This window comes from Siphateles boraxobius, unplaced genomic scaffold, assembly GCF_051911475.1.
Source record: "Siphateles boraxobius isolate OS27281-9 unplaced genomic scaffold, OSU_SipBor_1 9, whole genome shotgun sequence".
Classification (NCBI taxonomy): Eukaryota; Metazoa; Chordata; class Actinopteri; order Cypriniformes; family Leuciscidae; genus Siphateles; species Siphateles boraxobius.
Window position 1 is genome coordinate 21,305,242 of NW_027509219.1, and position 26,087 is coordinate 21,331,328.

General features: G+C 36.4%; 1 protein-coding gene across 4 annotated transcripts; it reads right to left on the reverse strand.

Annotated features, from left to right (window-relative positions):
- Positions 1 to 207: 207 nt before the first annotated feature.
- Positions 208 to 22,081, reverse strand: sema3h (sema domain, immunoglobulin domain (Ig), short basic domain, secreted, (semaphorin) 3H). Of its 4 annotated transcripts, none has more exons than XM_077224531.1 (18): positions 21,937 to 22,081; positions 21,732 to 21,833; positions 16,424 to 16,578; positions 15,527 to 15,589; positions 15,218 to 15,337; positions 14,678 to 14,771; positions 14,461 to 14,580; positions 14,114 to 14,259; positions 12,132 to 12,246; positions 8,632 to 8,701; positions 6,341 to 6,485; positions 4,058 to 4,277; positions 3,540 to 3,628; positions 3,412 to 3,453; positions 2,935 to 3,092; positions 2,683 to 2,744; positions 2,113 to 2,255; positions 208 to 2,024 (listed from the first exon to the last, which is right to left on the reverse strand). In XM_077224531.1, the coding sequence occupies exons 1-18, from the start codon at positions 21,947 to 21,949 to the stop codon at positions 1,614 to 1,616; spliced, it is 2,268 nt and encodes a 755-aa protein (XP_077080646.1). In that variant the 5' UTR covers positions 21,950 to 22,081; the 3' UTR covers positions 208 to 1,613. The 4 variants fall into 4 exon arrangements, with proteins under 4 accessions (XP_077080646.1, XP_077080645.1, XP_077080644.1 ...); XM_077224530.1 differs by having other exon boundaries at positions 21,732 to 21,837; positions 21,937 to 22,079; XM_077224529.1 differs by having other exon boundaries at positions 2,935 to 3,089; positions 21,937 to 22,072.
- Between the last annotated feature and the right edge of the window lie 4,006 nt (positions 22,082 to 26,087).

Here is a 26,087-nt window from a genome sequence, read left to right on the forward strand (position 1 = left end):
GAAGTTCTTTTTTTTATAAATAAATTGAAAAACCCCATTATAAAAACCCATAGGAAATTCTTGAGGGAACCACTGGCAAATTAGTCTTCCAGGTTTTGATGTCATGCCTGCAGCCCTCTATTCTAAATGCTGGTGTTATTATTATTACAAAGCCATATACATAAGTAGATAGTAGTGCAATGTTGAATTCTGTTCTTTTTCTCTCAATTTCATGAGTCTTCCAAAACACTTTATTCAAGGTTCAATGTCCATTAATGAAAACCAGATTTACAGTAAAAGGCAAAACAAAGAAAAATATAACTCACACAATTCACAAGGTTCAAATACTGATGGCCTTCTATGTAAAACATTAAACATCTATTCTACATTTTCTGTCTATGCTATGACTGTTAAAATTTTTTGTTTTGTTTTGAGTCTCTTGGCGAACCAAGCTGCTCCAACATATACACAGATCACCGGTTCTGCCTGTCATTTGTTTTGGCCTGACCGCATTTTAATTTGCTCCTCTCTATGTCTCTACTGTACTCTAAAGCCTTTAAATCCCTTTTCCCTAAATTTATTTTTCATTTTTCCATCCTTCTGAATAGAGGCACTTCAGGGCGGGTGCCAAACCTCTTGGCAATCATGCATGTGTCCATGTGCAGGAGAAAGAAGCTGGCATTTCAGTCCAATAATATAAAACACCCTTTGTGCCTCCATCGTTCCCCAGAGAAATATGCTGTTTATATGCTGGGGCTTTTGCTGATTATTTAAATTAATATTTGGAAACCTTAATGAGTGACGTCAGAGACAGAATTACAGCATATTCAAATATCAAAAAGGAAAAGAACACCATGTACAATTTTTACACTTAAAACGCAAGACAATATAAACACATTCAACACAAGAAAAATAAACACCATGAAAGATAAATAAGACAATACATTTCAGTACAGATGAAAAAAGTGCCATCAAAACTGAAGTCTTTTTAATACAAAGAACTTTTTTCAGATTCTCCCTAATTTTGGAAGATTTGTCTTTTATTCAACAGAAGATCATTTGGAGACACTCCCTTGTTTTAAAAGATTTTTCAAATATGCTCAATGCAGTCCTCAAATAATCAATTCATTTTTTATATTAAAGTAAACACTTTTCTTGACCAAACCCATTCCAAATCATTCTTAAATTGATTAGCGACAGTCCTTCAGATGATTCAAATATGAACTATATGTTCCAAAACTTAGTGAGCTGCTTCGCTACATGGGCACAATATCAAAAAGTTGTGCTGCTCTGTATTTTTATGGAAATCGTGATACATTTTTTTCAAGATGTTTTGATGACTAGAAAGTTGAAAAGAACAGCATTTATTTGAAATACAAATCTTTTGTACCAATGTCTTAACTGTCACTTTTGATCAATTTAATAAATAAATAAAACTATCAAAAAAATCTTACTAATCCCAAACAATACTGATATTTTTCTTTGAATGATAAATAAGTTTATTTATCAAAATCTTTATTTTCTAATTTTTTTTTTTTCACTGAGCTTGATGCTGGGCGCATGCAAGGCAGCTCATCTTAATATGACGATATATAGCATGTTTTTTTGTATTTATTTGTTTCTTAAACACCTGTCTATGCGCTCCTCGGCAGCCTCTGTGCTGAACTCTGCATTCTGCTCCTGTGCTTCCGCCCCCTCCCTTTCTCCTTCTCTCCCCCTCCTCTGTGCCGGTCTGTTCTCTTTCTGTCTGGTTTGTTATGCTTGTGATTCCCTGATTCCTTGTTGTTGTGACGTTGGCTGAGTTGTTTGCAGTGTCGCTCCAGTTTGCTGTGGTTGATCAGTGCCATCACATCCTGGTACCATGGCTGGGCGGTGCCAAGGAAGGGGTGCAGGACGGGGCTCCACACAATTAAACGGATAGTAACGGCTGTCCAGCGGAACTGATGCTCTTCTAGCTGACAGTGATAAACCCCATCATGATTGAGTTCAGTCCGGGGAATGAGGATGCCCCTGTCGATGACAACCAGCTGCTTTCCAGATGTGACCTGAAAGACAGAGGGTTTCAATTTTAGAGACATCTCAGTATTGATAACGTTTTTAAAGTGTGCATGCATATTTTAAGGATGGGTGTACTTTATGTTGCTCCAAGCTGTTCTCGCCTATGTTTTTATACCAGGTGACGGTGGCATGGTGAGATTTGGGTAGACACTCTAGGTAGGTGCTGTTACCCACAGCAACAACTAGTGTCTTCTCCTCTGCCTCCACCTGAAGACCAGCTGAATAACAACAAATGGAATAATTCTAATTAACAATTAAATGTAAAATTAATTTTAATAATAATAATAATAATTTATTATAATACTACTACTACTTAATTATTATTATAATAATTATACTTTATTATTATTATTGTTATTTAATTTAAATAAATAATTAAAAAATTTAATTTAATTAATTGTTGGTCTATCTATGCGCACATGGCATTTCATACCATGGTCACCTCATTTTTAAGACTGAATTGCTTTACGCTAATTGTGTTTTTCTAAAGGCTTAAATGATGAGAACTTATTTAACCTTTTAATTGCCACCAAGATTTAAATGAATATAATCATAAAAACACACACAAATAAGCATTAAAATGACAGTGTTGTTCTAAGCAGGATGTTTAACAACAGTAAATGTCTGGTTGTCCGTGTCTCTTACCTCCCTGTCTGACACACTGGTTCAGCGGGTTGCCGTCATCATTAACCTGACAAATATTTCTTCTGTAGACAGGGAGGAATGTTTCAGATCAGATTTATTTCAGATATCCCAAATACCAAAGTGGTTTCAATGTACGAGAAACTCCTGATGTAATGGATTCCATCAAACTAGCTGCCCATATAAGATGCTTTTTAAATTTCTTAGTCAGTTGTAATCCAGCTAAAATATGCCTGAGTGTGAGATGTGTGTCACCTGTAAGCAGTTGGCATGTATGGGCTGCAAGAGTGCCCGTCCCAAGTGCAGTATGGGTCTCTAGCGAGACAGCATTCAGCACAAGCCTGGCCGTACAGATCACAGTGGAACAGACCCAACTGAACCACACCCTCTGCTGATCCAGCAAACAGCCACTGCTGGAGACAAAGCACACACACACACAACACGCACAATGATATGGGCTGTGATCCTTTTTACGGCTTTTTTCAGTAAGCAGGAAAACTGGGGCAGAAACATTTAAACGACATTCCTATATACATTTCCAGAATTACAATGCTCTTTCCATCCTAGATCTTTCATGGGGAAAAATGTGTGAAAACTCTCAGTTTCATTTTAAGTATCTTCCACCCTCTCAAGTTGCCATGGCAACATGATAGGAATATTTATAATAGTGTGTATATTCATGTACGTTTGCATGTGTGTGGGTATGTGTGCTTCCATTGATAAACATTGTACCTTTTTCTTGGATATCGTCATGGCAGTGATTGGTGACTTGTTCTGTTGAATGACAGGAGATGAGCAGTTAATTTTTTAAGTTTAAAAGGCCATCCTAATGAATCTGGAATGCTAAAGCAGCAGATTACCCTAAAAACCTGCAGCTGTTCCAGAGTGACTTCCTGATTCTGTCCATTAGCTTTAGGAAGGTGAATCGCTTTCAGAACCAGGCCAGAATCTGAATAAACACATACACATAAAACTTTCACTGATGTGTTTTCTGGTAAAGTATATCCAAATGATTCTTTCATTAATTGTAATCCTTTTTATGTAATTTATAGGTTGGAATGTAAATGTGGACATTCTGAATAGATCAAACAAAAAGGAAGTTGAGATTGAGAGTGGCCGAACATAAATATGCTATTCGCACACAAAACGTGTGTGTGTCCTGTGTTAAGTGTTGATCAACCAGTTTTTTTTTTACTGTTTTAATGACCAAATTTATTAAAGGCCTTTTATGCTTAACCACATGTGTGCCTTGGAATATTTTGTTGTTGCACACATACAATACACACAATATTTGCAAACTATATGGACATTTCACATAATATACATCCTTAATTCAGTAAACCTGCAGCTTATTTTAATATTGACCACGAACACACACCTGTGCCGATGAACAACACGTCATATTGTCCATCAACCGCCTCCACTCTGTCCACAAGGAGGCGGGTCAGTTTATAAGACACGCCCACTCTGATCAGCAAAGGATGACCCCCAAGAGGATGCACCGGCTCCTGCATTAAAGGATGTGTGCGGCTAAAGAAGATAACGTCATCAGGATATTCCCTCGTTGATTTAAAGCCTCCGTATGTGCTGCTGGGACACTGAATATTGACAAAGTTCAATATTGTTATGTGCATGATTTCAGAGCCCTCAATATTACAGGTCAATCAAAATATTATAAAAATGGCAATTCGATTTTTTTAAAACTGTGTGGTCTCTTTTTCTAAAAATACAATTAATAATTTGAAATGTAGCATTTTGGCTGATTATTGAAGGACATGATTACTGGTATGTATGATTGTTAAAGGGATTGTTCACCTAAAAATGAAAATTGTTAAATTAAAAACTGTTCATTTACTCACCCTCAGGCCATCCAAAATCTAGGTGTATTTTGTCTTCAGTAGAACAGTAAATATAATTTTTAGATGAAACCGGGGTCCTTGGTGATTCATATAATGTAAGTCAATTTCTATCGTCACTTGAGAGTCAAAAAAACACATACAGGCAAAACAACATTATGCGACAGGAAGCCTAGCTCAGACTGCCATGAGCACACTAAGGACCGTTTGCCGAGGCTTTGGATTACAGGTAATAATTCTGTAAATGCATGTTTCTTGCACAGACTGATCGTTTTGCTTCACAAGACCTCAATGTATCATCAGAAGCCACAGGTATATATTAATTTAGATTTGCCCGTATGTTTTTTTGACTCTCAAAGTGATAGCAGCTATTGACTTGCATTATATGAATCCGCAAGGACCACGGTTTCAGCTAAAAAGTTTCTCTACTGTTCTACTGGAAGAAAAAAAAAGTCACCTACATCTTGGATGGCCTGAGGGTGAGTAAATGAATAGCAAATGTAAATTTTTGGGTGAACTATATATATAATAAGTATTTTTTTTTTATGGTCCCTTTTGAACATTCTGCTAACTATAAGTAACTTTGCAACTACATGTCAACTAACTCTCATTAGAGTATTAGTGGACTATCTGCTTCATATCTGCAAACTCTTTATTGTGATGGTCCTCCAAAAGACACTCTACTGACTATAAGTAACTTTGCAACTACATGTCAACTTATTCTAACCCTAACCCTTCCAGTCTACTAATATTCTACTAATACTCTAATGAGAGTTAATAGACATGAAGGTGCAATGTTACTTATAGACAACAGAATGTGTTAAAGGGACCATCAAAATAAAGTGAAACCAATTTATCGGTAAGGGGTTAATATTGTATATTAAAGAGTACATGCAGAATAGCCCAATTTTTACATTTAGACCACCTTAGCCATTATCTACTGCTCACTTAAAGTAGCGATGTAGCGACAAATCTTTTCTTCTGTATTGTGACGTATATGTGAGAAAAACGATTATTGAAAAAAAAAGTGAAAAAGAAAATGTAGGGCGGGACTTGGTTCTATCCATCGGTTGTTGATTAGAGGCAAATTTGAATGTGACCTTGCAGTCGATTGTAAGAAAGGGGCGGAGTTTATGTAGTCACCTGTCATTTCACCAGCGGATCAAGTTTAAAAAAAATATATTTTAATTAAACATTACAGGTGGAACTCGAAAAATTCGAATATAGTGCAAAAGTTATAATTTTGATGATTATGGCTTACAGCTTATGAAAACCCCAAATTCAAAATCTCAGAAAATTAGAATATTACATGAAATCAATAAAAAAAGGATTTTAAATACAGAAATGTCGGCCCTCTGAAAAGTATAATCAGTCATATATATATAGTTAAATATACTAAATATATTAGTTTCACCTTTTAATTTGAATTACTGAAATACACAAACTTTTGCACGATATTCTAATTTTTTGAGTTTCACCTGTACAAGGTAAAAATAAATAAACATATGCATGGATGAATCATTTACAAAAAGATTTATAACATAAAATCGTGTGAATTTTCTTTTCATGCTGACTTTAAAATTAATCTTTTAAAATACAAATACTTTAATGACACTGTTAAATCTTTAGCAAATCTCAAAATTAATAAAGAAATTTCATACTGCACAACATTACACTGTTGTGATGCCTTAATTAATTTCTAGAATTTATTTATTTTTTAGTTTATTTAGACAAAATAGTACAGATTTTGAAATATCGGCCATTAGATGAAAATAATTATCGGCTTATCGTTTGAGAAGACTCACTGTGCCAGGCCTGGGATAGGGAACTCGGCCTGTATACTCTGTCCACTTGTACTGTTGTCCCTCCCTGTGAAGGAAGTTTCCTTTAAAAGCTCTAATAATGTCCTGCATGCGGTACACACACACAGCGGATCCATTCAAGACATTGCTGTCGGGAGAGAAAACCAGCACAAACATAAAAATAGATACATTCATTATTATTTGATTGAGAGTTATAAGTAGACAGCATCCACTAGAAACCTTTGGGAATCAATCACAATGTATCAAAGGAACAGCATTAATCTTAATCAATTCTCCTACGTGTTTTTGACCTAGCTTAATCCAATTAAAACCCAGCTCTTAAGGCACAAATGAAAGTGGCAGTGGCATCTGGACTGAAGTGAATTGAATTTAGGTCTACCGTGAAAGCTGGAGTCTTTACGAGTCTCTGAGAGATTTAACACACTCATTGGAACAGCTCAACGGAGAGCAATAACATTGTCACTCTTTCCAAACTGCCTTTTCCTAATCCATACTCATGTGCACTCCACCCTAAGCAGCCTTTGGGCAGACACACACACATTTTCACAAAGAAAGATGAATGCATATGCTATTTGAGATGGCTGATGTAAAATTGGTTCAACTTCTAAAGTGTTTTAAACTTCATGGGTGCATCATTAATGTCATCACAGACCTGCTGGAAAGTATGACTCAGTAATACTGCAATTTTATCCACACCCGCCTTAACCACATACACACACAGGGTTTTCATGCTTTTTACACTACTCTTTTCTGTACAATCAAAGTGAAGGCTGACCAGGGACCGTTAAGCTCCAAACGACAGGACAGCACCATAAAAGTAAAATTACAGTTGTGAACATGATTTCTGAAGCCATACAATAGCTCTGTGTGCAGAAAAGTTTTCAGGCCTTGCCGCTCCTTAAAGATGCAGTCCGTAGCTTTTCCTCTTTGTCACCATCTCTGTTCGAAATCTGTAATTGTGTGATTAACTGTGTGAATTAAGCGAACAAGTGTGCTACTGTTACACGATTGAACTATTGAAAATTCTTAACGTTACCTGTCCAGCAGAAAAAAAGCGGTCTCTGCGTCCGTTTTGAACCCCTTCAAATCACAGAGTTCACGACCATCTTTCAAAAGCCCTACCGATGTTTTTCCTTGTTTTCGCGTGGGCCGGTTGCAGTCTCTTTTTACCATTCCGAAGTCCAAATTCTTTTGGGTTTTACAACAGGTTAATCTCCAGTTGTCACTGGTGATTGTCGTTTGAACCTTTATGGATCCGCCATAAGTTGAATTATTTAAAGTGCTGTGAGAAAAGGCTAAAAATTTCCACCTCCAACATCCTCACGCAATATAGCCAACTAGCCGAAACACCTTCTTTATGTGTACAGATGTGACGTAATGACGCAAAGACATGCTCGAATTTCCCGCGGAAATCCACCAGTACCACTGGAATTAAAATCATTATTACAAACTAACCGTTTTGAATCGAGCTAAGGCAAGAAGATATTTTTGAACACTGGCTGGTTATGTTTTTTATTATAATTATCATTTTGGATAATTTTTAACCCAAAAAAGTTACGGACTACAGCTTTAAGGTCTCTCCAGTGCTGGAAAGCTTCTCCGATATTTTGCAGGTGCTACCTCTTGCCTGAACGTAACCCTTCTTTTTAATGTTATATTCCCCTAGCCTTTTTACTCTTTTGTATTTTCACTGCCATCTTGCTAATGTCTGTCTTGTGCACTGAGCTCTCTGTCCTCCCCATCATGAGTGTATAAGCCCCTTACTGCTGATTGGCAGTAAGTGTTGGAAGATTGGAAGTGTGTTTTGATGTTCGGTCTGATCCCCTTTTCAACAGTGTTTTTCAAAAATTGCTTACTGCACCTTTAATATGTTTGTGTAAACTGTGATGGATGTATAGAAAAAGAACAGCATTTATTTGTAACAGCAATATTTTTCAACATTATAAATTACTTTACTGTCGCTTTTGATCAAGTTGTTTTTAATCTTTCAAATGGCTTCATAAGATTTAGAATATGGCACATAAGTCATATTATATATATGGACACATTTTATGATGATTTTTGTAAATTTTTGGAGCTTGAAAGCCCCTAGTCAGAACATGTTATGATAAAGTGCAGAACCAACATTCTAAAAAAACATCTCTTCTTGTGTTTTATGAAATCAAGAAAGCCGAACAAGTTTGGAATGTTGTAAAGGGTGAAAAAAAGTTGACAGAAGTTTCCTTTTTTAATGTCAGCTCTTGGTCTAGGTTTAAAATGTGTGTTAGACTCACCTGGTAGTGGTGAAGAGCCCATAGATGAGGGGGTTTGTTTTATCCTTTCCATGCTGAATGAAAATATCCTCTATGAAAAAACAGAAAACAGGGTTCGAATATTAAGTGTGCTTTGTGTGCGCTTCAGTCAATGCTAATGAGAGAGAGAGAGAGAGAGAGAGAGAGAGAGAGAGAGAGAGTGTGTGTGGTCTCTGGTTTTCCCTTAAGGCTGTATAAACTCATGAAAAGAATATTTACCTGGTCACACTCTCTTTCTCATACAAATAAACGTGTGTAACGCAGCATATTTGCGGTTTTAATTTTGTTTAAAAATACACACATCTATATCTTCACAATGAACTTTTGTTGTTGAGGGTACGCTAGTTCATTTCTGCATTCTCACATTCCAGTCATGAGAGATATGATCAAACGGCTTATCAAATCAAACACACATGTTAAGATAGTGGTTCTCAACTCAACTGGTTTTTCTTCAGGACCCAGATTTGACATTGGATGTCTAGCCCAAAACAAAGCCAAAATAGTTGTTAAACTATAAAAGTGAAAAAAAAAGTAACATGCAAATGAAGTTAACTGACTCAACAATATGCAAAATGATTAGCATGAAATACTCTGCCATTTGTGGTCAGTAACATTAATTTTATATTATAATAAATTTATATTTTTATTCAGTAAAGAACGTTATAATGTTACAAAAGATTTCTATTTCAAATAAATGCTGCAACTTTTTGCAGTTTCTACAAAAATATTAAGCAGCACAACTGTTTTCAACATTGCTAATAATAAGAAATGTTTCTTGAGCAGCAAATCAGTATATTAGAATGATTTCTGAAGGATCATGTGACACTGAAGACTGGAGTAACATTTTAAAAAAAGTAACATTTTAAAATATATTAAAATAGAAAACAGTTATTTTAAATTGTAATAATATTTCACAATATTATTGTTTTTACTGTATTTTTAACAAAACAAAAGCAGCTTGGTGAGCATAAGAAACTTCTTTCAAAAACATTAAAATATCTTACCGACACCAATAAAAATACTGTATAGTTTGATCAAACACACGGCCCTTGACATCAACAAAAAATAAGGGGCACGACCCACCAGTTGGAAACCACAGTATTAAACATGCATGCTACACCGGACATGCTACAACAAATTTACTGACTCTCGTAAACTGTTTAACATTGAACATAAACTAGATCTGCACAATAAAATGGTTGAAACCTTTATTACGCCGCTCTGCGGTAAACCTCAAACATACACACAGCCGCTCTGTTTTCCCTTATATTTTACACTCAAACCAACAGAATCCCTTTAATTAAGCATTCACACTCCATCTTTCCCTCTCAATCCCATTACTATCCCTCATTTCTGTCCCACCCTCCTCCATCTCTTTCTCCTCTCCTCCTTTCCAGATTGTTTTCACCACCCCCTATTCTCTGACTCTTCTTCTCTTTCACTTTTGTGAGGATGCTATAGTTGTGTCAATTTCCTCCAACAAAAGCTTATGTTCCCCTTGAGGACAGATAGTTTTGTCTGTCCTGCACTTGTTGACACTTCTCTATCCTGCCCCTATCCATTCTTATCCATCCTAACCTCTGACTCTCCTGCTCTCTGCTGTCCTCCCTCATGTAAAAACAGGATGGGGGTGCCACCGTAGACGTGAAAATGCACACACACAGCTACTGACGGTCTTCAAAACATTCAGCAGACCACCAAGACAAATGGCATATTCACTGGCGCACTCCTTTTAAGATATATTCATCATTATGCGGTTCAAAAATGCAAAACATTTAGGGTGTATTTGACGAAATTGGGCCACTATGTGACAAAACTTCTAGAGATCCTATAAAATGTGCATAACCATAAGGAATAATTTCCCTTTAATATCTAAAATATCTAACATTAAACAGTGTCAAGTAAACATATAGTATTAAAATAGCAGTTGTCCTCCTCACTATGTCAATATCAGCATATTAAAATTATGTCTGAAGGATCATGTGACACTGAAGACTGGAGTAATGACTGTTGAAAATTCAGCTTTGCCATTACAGGATTAAATTACATTTGAAAAAGTATTAAAATAGAAAACCAGTATTTTATATTGTGGTAATATTACAGTATTTACTGTATTTTGGTCAAATAAATGCAGCTTTGGTTGGTCATCTTTCAAAAACATTTTAAAAATATTACCGACTCCAAAACACTCTCACACAAACACAAGACTAATCCATCTGAATGTCAGATAATAAACACACCCATTCATCAATCAACCACACATACATAACAATTTAACAGCTTTAAAATCAGAGCCACAACAACTAGCAGCATCACCTTCACACACACAAACTTATTTAAACTTATTCACACCAGACTGAAGCTTCATCTGTTCCATATTTCATAAAGACATACAATTCTATACAATTCTAACTCTACTGTTCCAGCAACCAGGTAGTTCTTAACTCGCATCTGATTGTCAGTATTTGCACGTTTCTTCTCATAATCTGCAGTATAAACTAACTATTCTTGTTGAACATTTACTGTCTGCAGTGTGGTCTGGCTCATCATAGCCATGGCATCATGAGGGTCCCTGATGTAGGGGGAGATTATGGGAAATATAGTTGTTTAGGGGCCGTGGAGCACAATGTAAACTTGACATTGAATTCTATAGATTACCACCATAGGGCAAAAGTACAGCTAAGATGAGATACATATTAGCATTACAGCAGGTTTATAATATAAAATCATTAACACTTTACAGTAAAAGTAAACATGAAAGTGTTCACCAATCAGAACAAAGCTGTTTTGCATGTTCTAAATACTATGGTAGGCCAAGAAATAAACATATTTCACAACTCTCAAACACTTGAACATAACTGGACATGCACTGAGTTAAACAAGTTATGTAAATCTAGCTGTTTAAAGATTACAATGGCGCTGGACAATAAATTGTTTTGTTCAGAGCCGCTTGCCGATTTGATAAAGCTGCAGTCAGATACGGAAGCCATTCTTGATTTCTGATTATTGCAGAGCGTGTTTTATATCAAATTTGTGTAAAATTGTTTATGGGGTGTGCTATCGCCAATGTAGTCATCTAGTAACTGAGATTAACATTTGAATATGTATGCGTTTTATTGCGTATATCTTATGAGCGTGAGATTATAGTAAAACTTTAGTCAGACTGAGGATTCAAGATTTGTTTATTCTATGCGAGGACTTTGTTTACACAGACTGATTGATAAGAAACTGGTTTCTGCCTAAGTCTGTGTGTGGTTAGTGTGTATGAGTTTACTGATAAACTTTTTTCCATAAATCAGGGACGTTTGGGAATATATGACACACACACATTATCAACAGTATAAATAATATTCTAAAAAATGTACAAGGTTATCTCAAAGCCTTATTTAATTTGAGAGATTTGCTTAAACTTTGGTAAGGTAATCATGTGGGAGTGAAATGTTTTTTTGTGTGGCATTTCATGTGGCATGTGTATTACTCACGGAGTTTGTCAAAGTGTGTGTGTATGCCGTCAGGTCCTGGTACGGAGCAAACAATTCGAGCTTTCTGAAAGGTGCTCCATTTATGAACCAAACTACGCTGACCACCAATATCATTCTAGAAAGAGAGAAAAAAGAGAGAGAAAAACACACTGATATAGTACCATAATATCTCTCTCCTGCTAGTCTTCTTTAACAAAACAAGTACCATGGATTTTTGGACATGTAACATGGTAATACAATGTTTTTTTGGACATGTACCCTGCTACTATCATGGTTTTTCTGACATGTATCCAGCTAATATCATGTTTTTTATATGTACTTTTATATGTAACTGGTTATACTATGTTTTTGTATATGTTTCATGCTAATACCCTGTTTTTTGGACATGTTCTTTTATGTAGACATTTATTCCCTTGTGCATGAATTTTGTAATCACTCCTTTCTATGACATATATGACAGTGATATGGCATTACCATCTGATACTATTACTTTACCACTAGTACCACTAAAGTACTTTTTTGTATGGTTATTACTAATAATTTTGCAAAGTTCAAATGACAGCAATCTATGGAAACCTCTTTCTGCCACAGATTTTTTTTTAAAAAAAAAGGTAATTAGGACTTTTTACCTCGTATTTTCCTCAGAATTGCGAATTTATATCTCACAAGTCTGACTTTGTTTCTTGCAATTCAGAGTTTATAACTCACAATTCTGACTTCTTTTTTTCAGAATTGTGAGATATACACCGATGAGCCAAAGCATGATGAACCCCTGCCTAATATGCTGTTGGTCCTTCATGTGTTGCCAAAACAGCGCTGACCGGCTGAGGCATGGACAAAGACAACCTGAATGTGTCCTGTGGGCTCTGACACCAAGACGTTAGAGGCATATCCTTCAAGTCCCGTAGGTTGCAAGGTAGAGCTGCCGTAAATCAAAAATGTTGGCCCACCAGCACATCATATAGACGCTCAATTGGATTAAGATCTGAGGAATTTGGAGGCCAGGGCAAACCTTGAACTTTTCATCATGTTCCTCAAACCATTCCTGAACAATGTGTGCAGTGTGGCAGGGTGCATTATCCTGCTGAAAGATGCCACTTCCACCAGGGAACACCATCTGGTCTGCAACAATGTTTAGGTTGGTAGCAAGTGTCAAATTTACATCCACATGAATGGCAGGACCCAGGTCTACCCAGCAGAACAGTGCTCAGAGCTTCACACTCCCATCACATTCACTTTCCCTGGTAAACTGCAAATACAACCGTCCACTTGATGTAAAAGAAAGCAGGACTCATCATACCAGGCAACCTTCTCCCACTGCTCCAGGGTCCAGTTCCGATGCTCGAGTGCCCAGTGTAGGTGCTTTTGACTGTGGTCAGGGGTCATCATAAGCACTCTGATTGCTCTGCGGCTACATAGCCCCATACGCAATGTGTTTTGACACATTTCTCCCATAACGTCATTCAAATTTTGTGACTTGTGCCACAAAAGCTCAAACTAGCTGGGATAGCCTTTATTCCCCTCCTGCATCGATCTTTCTGGGGCGCCCAATACCCTCTTGCAGGTTTGTCCCTCCTCGGACAACACAAAGATTACGGGAACTTATTTTTTTTGCTTACCATCTAATCTAGCCAGACCTTAATGTGTGGCCTTGTAAGGAGATTATATATACCATTATATATATATATATATATATATATATATATATATATATATATATATATATATATATATATATGTATATATATATATATATATATATATATATATATATATATATATATATGACCTCACACTTTTCATTTTAATATAAAATTAAGTATATATTTTTTATTATTTAATTAAAATTATATTTTATATAAAAATTACAGAAGTCAACCCGAGAAACAGTCAGAAACAGCACATCCAATTAGATTCACAGAGATGGGCACACAGTGGCCACACAAGTGCAGTTAGGCACGTAGGAACACACTGCTAGATACCTTACAGACGCGGGCAACTCTAGAATAGAGGACCTTCCCAGCAGCCCCTTCTGCCTCCTGAGCACGCTCAGTGAAGAACACATAGACCTTATCATCCTCCTCATTATCACTCTCTGACATCGCTGCAACATGTACAAATTCCGCGCCTGGAGAGGAATTGGAGAGAGACAAAAATACAGTTAAACTAACATATAAATCTGTTATTGTGTATATAATGTGGTATTTTTTTTGTGACAGCAGAGTGCATTCTTAATGGTTGTTAACAACATGCTGTGTGTATATTTGTAAGTCGCAGTCTAACTTTTTTTTTGCTAACTGAGGTGTATGTGTGGTTGCACATGTATCACCTTGCAGCCATGTAGAGTGATATTGTTCGGTGCGAATCACATGTCGCTCCCCAAGACTCCGAATAAAAGCAGTATCATGACTTAGAAAGTCAGATGAGATTCCAGCGTACAGCTCACCGTCTGAACAAACACACACAAAGATTTGGATCAGAGTTAAACTGGCATGTTCTTACACAAATATATAAACTACAGACAAACTATGAACAAACTGTCTTACCTATGATAGCGGTAGCTGTTCTCTGGTGAGGGTCGTACGGACATTTTCCCTTCCCTGATTCGGTGTCTTCATACTGCAGCGTTTGTTCCTCGACCTGAAAAACCCAGTTACATTATTTACAGTTCAAATTATTTCTTTTTGTCAATACACATTAAAAAAAGAATGTTTGGGACTGTATGTAACTTTTTTTTAAAATTATATTATATTTATTTTATTTTTGTTTGGATTTGTATGTTACACTTGTATATGTATCTAACACATTTTTAGTTTAATAAAAAATAATTAAGTAAATTATAAACATTTTAATAAAATAATATTTTATTTTGGATCTGTATGTCACACTTTTTATTTTAATAAACACACTTATTAAATTGTAATTATTTTAATAAAATAATTCGTTTAATCTGACATTTTCTATTTAATCACTTGAGACTTACATGCATAGTACATGATAAATACACATCAAATAACATAAGGACACAAACACAACAGGAAGCAGTTATGTGAGAGAGGTGCATGCTGGGAAATGTAGTCCTTTACCCTGAGGAAGAGGTTGATAGGGATGAAGGCACAGCGAGGGTTGAACGCTCCAGTTCCACAGGCGTAAAGATGTGTTTGGTTATAATGCTCTAACACACGCAGGAAGTTAGCACAGTCCATCTGTGACATAAACAGTAAACTAACACTCATGAACAAAGCCTGCTTGTGAGGTCGACTGAGTTTCAATACAGACAGAACTAATAAACTGTCCAGACAGTGAGGATTGAAATGATTTAATTTGTTTGTGATTTGACACTTCAAGAAAAGCTGTCTACATGGTCAACTGTGGTACATAAAATCATGTTTTACCTGCAGATTTTTTCCAGCCATTATACAGTCCTGAATCCGATCCGGATTTGCAGGCCAGTATATCTGAAATACAGTACCAAAGCACGCACGCACACACACACACATACACACACAGATCAAGTCTGCATTCTCTTACTCATATTAAATGTTGATGCACTGATTTCATCATGTAGCATGTGAGGAATTACAGTTGAATGCCACTCTGGCATTCAACATTCATTACTCAGATGAAATCATTATGAACACACACTTAGTTATGTAGACAAGCAGGGACGGGCTCATCCACACACTCTTACTCACACATGCACAAATACACTCACAGGCCTCATACATGCAAAACAAGTGTAAAACAAATATTTGAAAAACAATCACACATTTATTGTCTTTCAATTTCAAATGCGAATAAAAAATGTTTTTTTGAGGCTGGGGCAGTTTTGATAAAATAAAAATCAGTGACTAAAAGCTTCCTTGTTTGATACTGCAGTAATCTGCAGTATCTAACTATCCCTTTAATAAAAAAAAATTCCTCAAGTTGCTTCTCTCTTCTGTACATTTAAAAGTGAACTGTAAGTGGACTGTCTGGCTAAAAAAAACAAAAACAACTAAAAGTACCATAACATTGCTCCGTATGATTAATATATGATCTATTCCAAATCTTCTGAGGGCATATGATATTTTTCTGTGAGAAACAAGTTGTTTGTATTTTTCTGAGTTTGACAGCCCATGGTAACCATTCACTTTCATTGTATGGAAAAGAGCAGCATGAACATTCTGTTAAACTTCTAATTTTGTAAAGCACGAGAGTATATAATGAAAGAATTTTAATTTCCAAGTAAACTGTCCCTTACTTGAGTATATAATATAAGAGGAACAGCGTGTGTGGGGGTGTGTACATACCTTGCGGGGGTTTTGAGTAATATCATCCAGGCTGGTGGACAGCAGATGGTCCTTCATACCAATGTAAAGGCGACGACCGTCTTCATCCGGCAGCAGAGAATTCAGATCCCCAGCAGGCACAGAGAGAGACATGAGCCTGCCGCTCTGCACCAGCTCTGTGGCAGAGAGAGGGGGATAGAAAGAAAGAGAACAGGTTATTTTATTATATATATATATATATATATATATATATATATATATATATATATATATATATATATATATATATATATACTATATATATATATATATATATACTATATATATCTGTTTGATTAAAGACCCTCTTGGCAGATGTGGGTTCAGCTTATATGCAGGATTTCTGTTTTCCATCACACAAAAATAACAGACAAACACACATATCATGTTGGTTTTTCTATAGGTTTACGTGTTCATCACTCCTTTAACATATTCTCTCACCCACACACACTCAAAAAATTTCAGCTGTTGACGAGGGACATACACAATCTGTTACAGCCTGCAACCTCACACATTCCTGGCTTTTTCTCAGTGGCACCAGTCCTACTCATTGCCCCCTTTCTTGAGGGCAGTTGCTGTGGCAACAAGGGTGTGTATGGGTGTGTGCTTAAATCACTCAGATGGATTATGGGATGGTATTCCACCTGTCTCCTGTGTGTTTAACAGGAAGTTAGTTTTCATGACTAGGTGGTCTAGAATCCTCTAGTCTTAGAATGTAATCAGTTTGACTCATGACCTTTTTAGTCATAAACTAAATTAGACAAACAGTGAGACATTGTGATGGTCTTATACCATTAGTACAACTACAACTGTCATTTTACTCTTTTACACACACACATTTGAACACAAAGTGAGTCACAAAACCTGTCCATCATTCTGAGGGCAGCTGAGGGTATATTTAGCCACATACAGACCTATTGTTGTATATTTAACCACACACAAGCTGTAAGTGTATATCTGAACATTAGATTACCTCAGTCATGAGAGAGACTGATGTGGGATTACTCAATTAGTACCAATGTGTGCCGTGTGATACAGCTAAGAAACATTATATATACATTGATGCACACGAGCACAAGCACAACATTTCAAAACCAAATTTTTTTTACAATTAATCATGATCTTCCTTTGAACAATCCCCATATCAACTAAAATTCTAAGATCAATATTTTACTTCATGCCTATTTTCAGTGTCTGCCTAATGTTTTTTTTTACAGCGCCATATTCTACTGTAGATGTCAGCAAAAAGAAATGAAAGGGTACCTGAATTGTGAATGTGAGTTTGCAGTCTGTATTAAATGTGATACAATAAAAAGACTGTGTACCATGAAACCGCACGCAAAAACTAACATACAACGCAACTAGTGTAGTCCGATTCATGAACAACTGTATCTTCTTTTGATTCTGTTCTTTTAATAAAGAGTTGCCTGTTTGAATCCGAATGGCATTGTTGTTATTGTTAATTAAAACTATAACAATTTAAATTTCCGTTAATTGAAATAAAGCTAAAATAAAATAATTTATAAATATTAGATGAAAAACTTAAATTTACAAAAACAAACATTAGAAATGTTGCCTTGGCAACTGAAATAAATAGGTTTAAGTTGAAGTATTAAAATAAAACTTTAATAAATGTAAATGAAAGCTGAAAAAAGGACCATTTTCACATTTCCAGGTTCTCAGAAGTGGAAGTCCTCATAGCTGGGTAAACTTATATTGCAGTGAATGGGAGATGACTGCAATAATTTCTCAATTTGCATTTTCTCTAAAAGCAAAAGAAAAAAATCCACGATAGCGTTTTCACCCCTTTCCAAAAGAGGGGAAAAATATAAAAAGATTGATTACAGCAGTCAGAAGAGAGAAAGACGCCAACATTTGCAGTAGCCTAACTCCATCAGCCGTTGTATTAGAAACACGATCCCTCGCAGCAGCGTTAATTCATTTTTTTTAGTAATTTACTGCCAAGGTAATATAACAGTGTAGCATTATAAATGTATATTGATTTTGTTTAACTAAAATATTAAAAACTTTATTTGCGATTTTGATAAGATAACTGTGGAAACGCCTCAGCAGTCTGGGAAATAGGCTAAATGTGATAAAACAACACAACAAAATGACTAAAACTTTAAAGCTGCAGTCCGTAACTTTTTTGGGTTAAAAGTTACCAAAATACATTTTTGAGCAAGTAACCTACATTACCAGCCAGTGTTCAAAACTATTTGACTGCAACCGGGCTCTTGGAAAACAAGGATAAATATTAGAAGGGCATTAAATGCTGATGTTGTTAACATCAACAATTTGAGAACAAAGTATAATTCGCACGGTTTGATGTGATATGACAAGCGATTATTTTTGCGATTTACTGCAATGTTTTTTTTCCTTTAGTTGGTCAGAACAAAAGTGGATGTTAGTTACTTGTCCAGAAGACATTTTCCAGTGAAATGTTGGTCATACTTCTGTGATTCCGAATTACAGTATCCACACCGGCGCGGTGACTGACAGCCGCACATTCTCCTCAAAAGATTGGATTCATCCGCGCAGTGCCGTACCGAGGTAGGCTACAACTCACGTAAAGTTGATAATTTCGTGAATAACTGCAATTGAAGATTTCGAACAGAGATGGCGACAAAAAGGAAAAACTACGGACTGCAGCTTTAACTAAAAAAATATTTTTATAAATATTAATAAATAGTGTATAGACAATACTATTTTTGGGGTCTACAGGGTTTAGCACCTTAATTGATAACAAATACTTATTTGGATCCTGACATCTATGGGCTCCCATCGAAATTCTTGTGTTTCATACACAAGAATTCTTGTGTCACATTTTTCAGATTTCACTGAACAAGGATGGACAACTGCACGTTCACGAGAGTTGGGATCTAACCCTTTGTCATCTGAGTTTTTTAAAGGTAAGAGGTTTAACACAACATGATGATTAATAGATAAATCAAACCAAGCTCTTTACAGCATTAGCAGAGAGATTACTTTTTAAGCAAAATGGACATTATAAATGAATATTCTGAAATATGAATCACAATGAAACCTAAATCGAGTAGAGAGCAGCTTTACTGCGTAAAGTTTTGTTTATTGTTTTTAGCAGCTTTACAGCGATAACAAGAAAATGATTCAATGATGCCAACAGAGTTCATTTCGGCTGCAGAAGCTCTAAAAAAGAAAATAACTTGTGAATAAATAAAAATAAAATTAAACTGAATTTGAATGGGAATCAAAACCAGAGTTTGTGAATCGGAATTGAATTGGGAAATTTGTTTTAAAAAACCTGCTCACAAGCATACACTTACTGCAAGTGTGAATGAAAGTTTGAAAGTTGAGAATGAAAGGGTGTGTTTCCTTGGGCACATCTTTTCCCATAGTACTACAAGTGGACAAGAACAAACAGTACACACTTCTTGTGCAAATTGAGTTATCAGCTATTGCTGCTCAGTCCACCAGCTGGCATGTTTATATGTGTGTGGTGGAAATGTTAACAGGTGCGACTATAAGTCTGTGACGGGGGAACACAAGGCTCAGCAAGGCTCATGCATAAACACAGTTAAAATAAACTGGGCGAACACACATTGCTGTGTTCTGGTATTTCTCAAATCTCTGTCAGTCAGACCTACTAACCTTGACCCTTGACCTGAGAAAAATAGCATACATCATAATTATAGCACTCAAATGCACACATACACATGCTGCCAGAGTTTAGCTAATTGATTTATGCTCATGTTCAATCAATCACACCAACTGAAGGCCAATCAACTGCAAATTGACCAATCATAACAGACCAGATGGAAAATAGATTTTATAGTGCTGAAGGATTATAAGGATTTGCCTACTATATTTGCTGGATTTATGATTTCACTTATGCAATCCCACAAAATTGTTGTTTGTATGTGCGTGCTACTCAAGAGCTGTCATTTATCATCTCATCAGGGAAATCAAGCCAAAATGAGCTGTATAATAATCAACCACCAGACGTTCCCTAACACAAACACACACTTATGTTCATACCCTTTGAGAGTCTGCGTGAATGAAAGGCTAATTGGGTAATTAAGAAATCCAAGTAAACAGAACACACACACACACACACACACACACACACACACACACACACACACAGAGATATGAATTAAGATATGTACTACTCCAAGAACTTTCTAAACTCAAACACTTTATACATAAACCACACACACAATATTTTCTCTCACATGCACTTTTGTTTGTCCCTGATAGGCAGAAAGGTGTGACGGATGAATAGCTATCTGTGCAGGGTTTTCTAGGTCATGGAGAAACACACAACCAGTTTTAGTCTACACAATGTCACACATGATATACTCCTGTCAAACAATGGCTTATTACAGATGACATTAGGGTAATTGGATTAAAAAGAGAGAAAGAGTTTGTGTGTGGAGCAAAGAAAGACTAAACATTTTTGTGTATGTGGGTCCACAAGGATAGTAAAACCTAAAATCATAGATAAATTGTGGAAAGAAAATAGCTTGATGGACAAATCATTAATACAAATAATGTCTGGATTAGAATGTTACATTCAGAGAGGTTTGTGTTTGGGTTAGGGAATACCAACTGCTCAATAGAAGGTCAGTTGTCTAAACTATGCAGGGCTGCGTTTCCCAAAAGCATCGTAAGCCTAAAATGATCGTAGACACCATTGGTGGTAATTGTTCTACGATCAACTTAGGCTTACAATGCTTTTGGTAAAAGCAGAGCAGACCAGACCAATAGAACATATTAATTATGGAACTGTGGTGCCGCATAGTGCATATGATGAGTGACCCTATGATGGGCCCCATTGACTTCAACAGATTTTTTTCCTCACTATGGAAGTTAATGGGATAACAATAACTGTTTGGTAATAGACATTCATCAAAATATCTTTTTTTGTGTTCAGTAGAAAAGATAAATTCATATAGGTTTGGAACAACAATAGGGTGAGTAAATGAAGACAGAATTAAATTTTTTGGGTGAGCTATCCCTTAAAAGATAAAAATACCAACTACTCAATAGAAAAGCATCAGAAGTCAATGGAAATCAGTTCTCAACTTATTGTTGCACTAGGAAATATCCAGACCGACAGAACATATTATGGTTATGTGGCACTATTTCTTAAATGACCTAAGCTTTGTTAATTATTTGAAATCTTTTATATATCATCTACATTGTGGTTGAAAATTAACAGATAATGTCTGGATTGAAATGTTAAATGCAGAAAGGTTTGTGTGAAGGTTAGGAGATTGAAAAGTCAATAGAAAGTCAGTTGCCTCACCTGAGTGTTGGAAGTGCAGTCGGGGTTTAGATGGTCTCCATGCGTCCGTTAGAGGTGCCACCAGTGAAATTAAACAGAAGAGAGCCAACATCCTCCTCATGGCTGTCTGACACACACACACACACAGACACACACACACACACACACACACACACACACTTTGCGTCCTCTGCTCAGAAATAACACACACACAAATGGTGTCTACCTGATGTCAGCATAATACACCTCGTGTGTGTGTGTGTGTGTGTGTGTGTGTGCGCAGTGCAGTGTAATATGATCCTGCTCAGGTCAGTGTTGCAGCAAAATCCTCTCTTGGACTGTCTCCTGTGTTTATAATATTGCTGGCATTTCTATTTTTCTTTTCCGTTCTCTCTGTTTTGTTCACTCAGTTATTGTCTTGCCTTCTGCTTCTCTCTGCATCCTTTAACTCTTTATGATCTCTCTCTCTCTCTCTCTCCCTCTCTCTCTCTCCTTCAGTCATCTCTTATCATTCACTCCTTTCTTTCAAACACTCCCCTGTTTGGAAGGAGGGAACTGTCCCATTTGTGCCCAACCCCTCGCTTACTCGCTCTTTCCATCTCTCCCTCCCTCCATTAATGTGTATATCTTTTTTAAAGAATAAGACAGCTGCTGAATGTGACCCTCTCTTAGGATTCATTTGCTTGAAATCTCATGCTGGTTCTCTCTCTTTTCATCTCTCACCCTCACTGTCTTGTTTATGCACACACACACACACACACACACACACACACACACACACACACACACACACACACACACACACACACACACACACACACACACACACACACACACACAAATTACATCTAACAGCATCAGAATTAATGGTAGCTAAATCAGGTGACGTCAAAAATAACAAAAAGATCAAAAGAATAAGTCTCCCCTAGCAGACTTATAACACACACAGAGAGAGGGGGGAGAGAGAGCTCTGAGGGTTCATAGTTTTTTTTTTTTTTTTACTGAATATTACTATATCATCAGAAAATAAACTGTGTCGATTTGACGCCCTCTAGTGACTAAACCAGGATTATGGTTTAATACACCACCCCTCATTACAAGTAAAATTAAACCGAAGATCAAGTTGCGATAGTGTTTTCTTCCCTATAGTGTGACCTGTATACAAATGAGATGGCTTCTTGAGTAAAGAATTGAATTTGTCCATAAGGAATTGATTGAATCATCGGACTGTTTTCGTTTGATAGAGCAACTTTAAATTCAACTGTGCAAGCCTAAAACCTCACAAAAGCTCACTGAGATGATACAGATGGAAAAATAAACAAAGTTATTTCGCAATTCTTCTGACAGGATCATTTTATATAGAAAATATCTCACCATGCACTGATGCGTCCAGGTAGCCTACTCGCACTAAGTCACCATATGTTTGGCATTGTTGACGCAGGACAGCAAATATGAGTACATTTTCTGTCATCAGTTTGCAGGACTGTGATATGAAGAGTGTGCAAAAAGTAACATATTTTATCAACAGTGTGAAAGTGAATAGCATATAACAGGCACAATACCGGTATGAACATGAATATCTATTGCCTTGGTACAATATACGTCACATGAGTAAACTTACGTCATAGTTTGTTTTTGTTTTGTTTTTTGGGCCTACCTCCGTTTTGACAGTCCACACACTACAAGATGAGAACGGCGTTTTCAAATGTATCCACTTTGGAGAGCGTTTTTGCACACACAGCCACAGCATTATCAAGAAGGGGTTTGTTTTCGGGCAATGACTGTCACTGTAGTTATACTGCTCATAAGGCCACTTACCAAATAAAGTATGGAGTATGAAATTTATGTCTTATCTTACTTGTAGGCTATATTGTCAGGGAATAGCCTACATCTTCAGAGCAGCAACACACAATAGAGGAATATTTGAGAATGAAATATTTAATACAAATACAATACAAAATATTTGATCATATATAATGTTATAGGTATCTGCGTCCATTTTATGTTTTGTCTACTAGCTGGCTGAAATACATTAGCTACAAATAAGGCGTCTATTTTAAGTTCTTTCTTGTCTCTTGCTGGTTTCTTTTTCTTCTGAGAATTGTTTTCTCCTTTTTCCTGAGCGTCTGCTGAATGATTTCCATATATAGCCTATTTACCAAAGTATCCCCAAGGTATTTCAAAGAATAGAGTACAGACTGTTATGGCTTCTATCCACAAGATCATGGCATTACAATAGTGTTGTGTTTTAGTGTAAGAATACAGGAAAAGGGTCAGCATCACATTCACAATATAGAGCTGGACTGAGCAGCATCTATAATTTGAGAAAAACACTAAATACTCGAAAATGCAGTACCATAAACGAACATACTTAATTCAATATCAAACGTTGGGATCATTAATGCAGTTAAACAGGCCGAATACAGATCTATTCTATAGAATGCAAAATACACAAAGAATTATGATGATTGGCCACCAGGTGTTGCCGTTGTATAAACTAGTTTTTGAGCTGGAAACCGTTGAACACTAGCCTAGAAATCTAGACGCACCCTAGCGGCAGCAAATTTAATTTCGCAGGCAGTGTTGTCTAGCAACTCTCCGTTGGCTTGCGAGCTGGAAAAACCAAACTCTAGTCAGGCCAATCACATCGTGTAGAGTCGGTAGGCGGCCTTAACACAATGACGGCAGAGTAACGACGGTTCCGCGTGAATTCTCTGCTACTTGAAAACAAAGAAGATTGCTGCTGCTGGCGAACAGCGGTCTTTCAAATAGGCTTCGGCCGCGATTCTGGAATACGGAGTTGAGCGTTTCTTTGAGAAAAGAACAAAGAACGGTTTGCTGAAGTGTTGGGTCGTTTGGGTGTCAGCTTAGGACCCCATTAGTATGCCAGTAGTATGCCTGATCTAAATCTGTTCTCGCGATAACTTGTAACTTAGCTAACGTGAGCTGTTTTAGTGTAGAATGCTAAATCCCCCTGCTATGAAGGCCTAAGATAAGATAAAAAAAGAAGATAAAAGCAGTTTGTTGCCATCAAGTAATACATGTATTTAATTGAAAGTTATTGTATTGTATGATGTTCTATTGTAAGAATTAATTATGCCATGAATCATATGAATTAGTACACAAATTACATACTTGTAATTAAAAAAATTATATTATGCCTTGCATAATAACACATAACTAAGCAAAAAATGCCTAAAAATGCAATTTCTTTCATTAAGCTGGATGAAAATAAAAGATTATTATATGAATTGCGGGGGTTTGATTGATTACATTAAGATTTGTTAATCCGTAATTTTATTACACTGTTCTGTAATCAAGCCTAGACAACCAATTAATATTTATACTAAGTAGGCCTACACACAAAACATATCTAGCATTCTGTCATTTATTTAAATGGATAAACTGTTAATAAAAAAAATAGTAATAAACACAAATTAACATTATTTCATGGCTCTTTTAATAACATAATTTGTACAACATATTGCGGTGATTAATACAAAAAAATAATGACATAATTATAATTGCATTACGAATTGCTGTGAATACGGTAAGGCAGTATAAGCTCAGGTAAAGCTCAGCTTGCACGCTCATCAGATAGCTGCATGCTATGATATCTAAGCTATAGCCTACTAAAAACACTAAGAATGAGAAATGTTTAAATTCACAATCTATAGCTTCAGTTATGAAACATGTAAGTTAAAAGACATTAATAAGTTCAAACGTCTTCCTTAATTAAGTGATTTTGTCTGATTTGTAACCAGGCACTGAAGTCCGTCGCTCTGACTACGTCACCTTCTTCGTTGCTCTGGTTGGTTGTAGAGCTGGTTGCGTGCAGAGGGAATTTGAAAGACAACCGTTTATCCCACCCCTTGGATTGAGCCCTGCCAATGGTGTGTTCCCAGACACAACATCTTGATGTGGGTCTGGCTTGTCAAGCTAGTTGAAAAGTTAAAAGTTTTTTTTCTTTTTTACTTCGATTGCTTTATTAATGTCCATATTGTTTAATTTACAGTAGCCTACGGGTGTTGTATAAATCATACAGTATAATGTGGCCTAATCACACACATACAAACAAACCAACAAATAAATAAATAAACCGCGATATAGGGAAGTGACAATATATGATTCACACTACTACAGGGATGAGTTGTACAGACTAAGTGGGCAGAGAGGATTGTCCGTGTCTCAGTGGTACACCAAGGCATGATAAGTGTAAAGGAGAAGGTGCTCTTGTTGTATTGGATGCGAGGGATATCCATAATGTTTAAATGTTTGGACACTGCTGGACGGCATCCCCCTCTCGGTCACCACCCTCGGTGAGTTCAGTAGTTTAGTCCCCGGGACAGACCCTGCCTTCCTCTGAAGTTTCTCTAT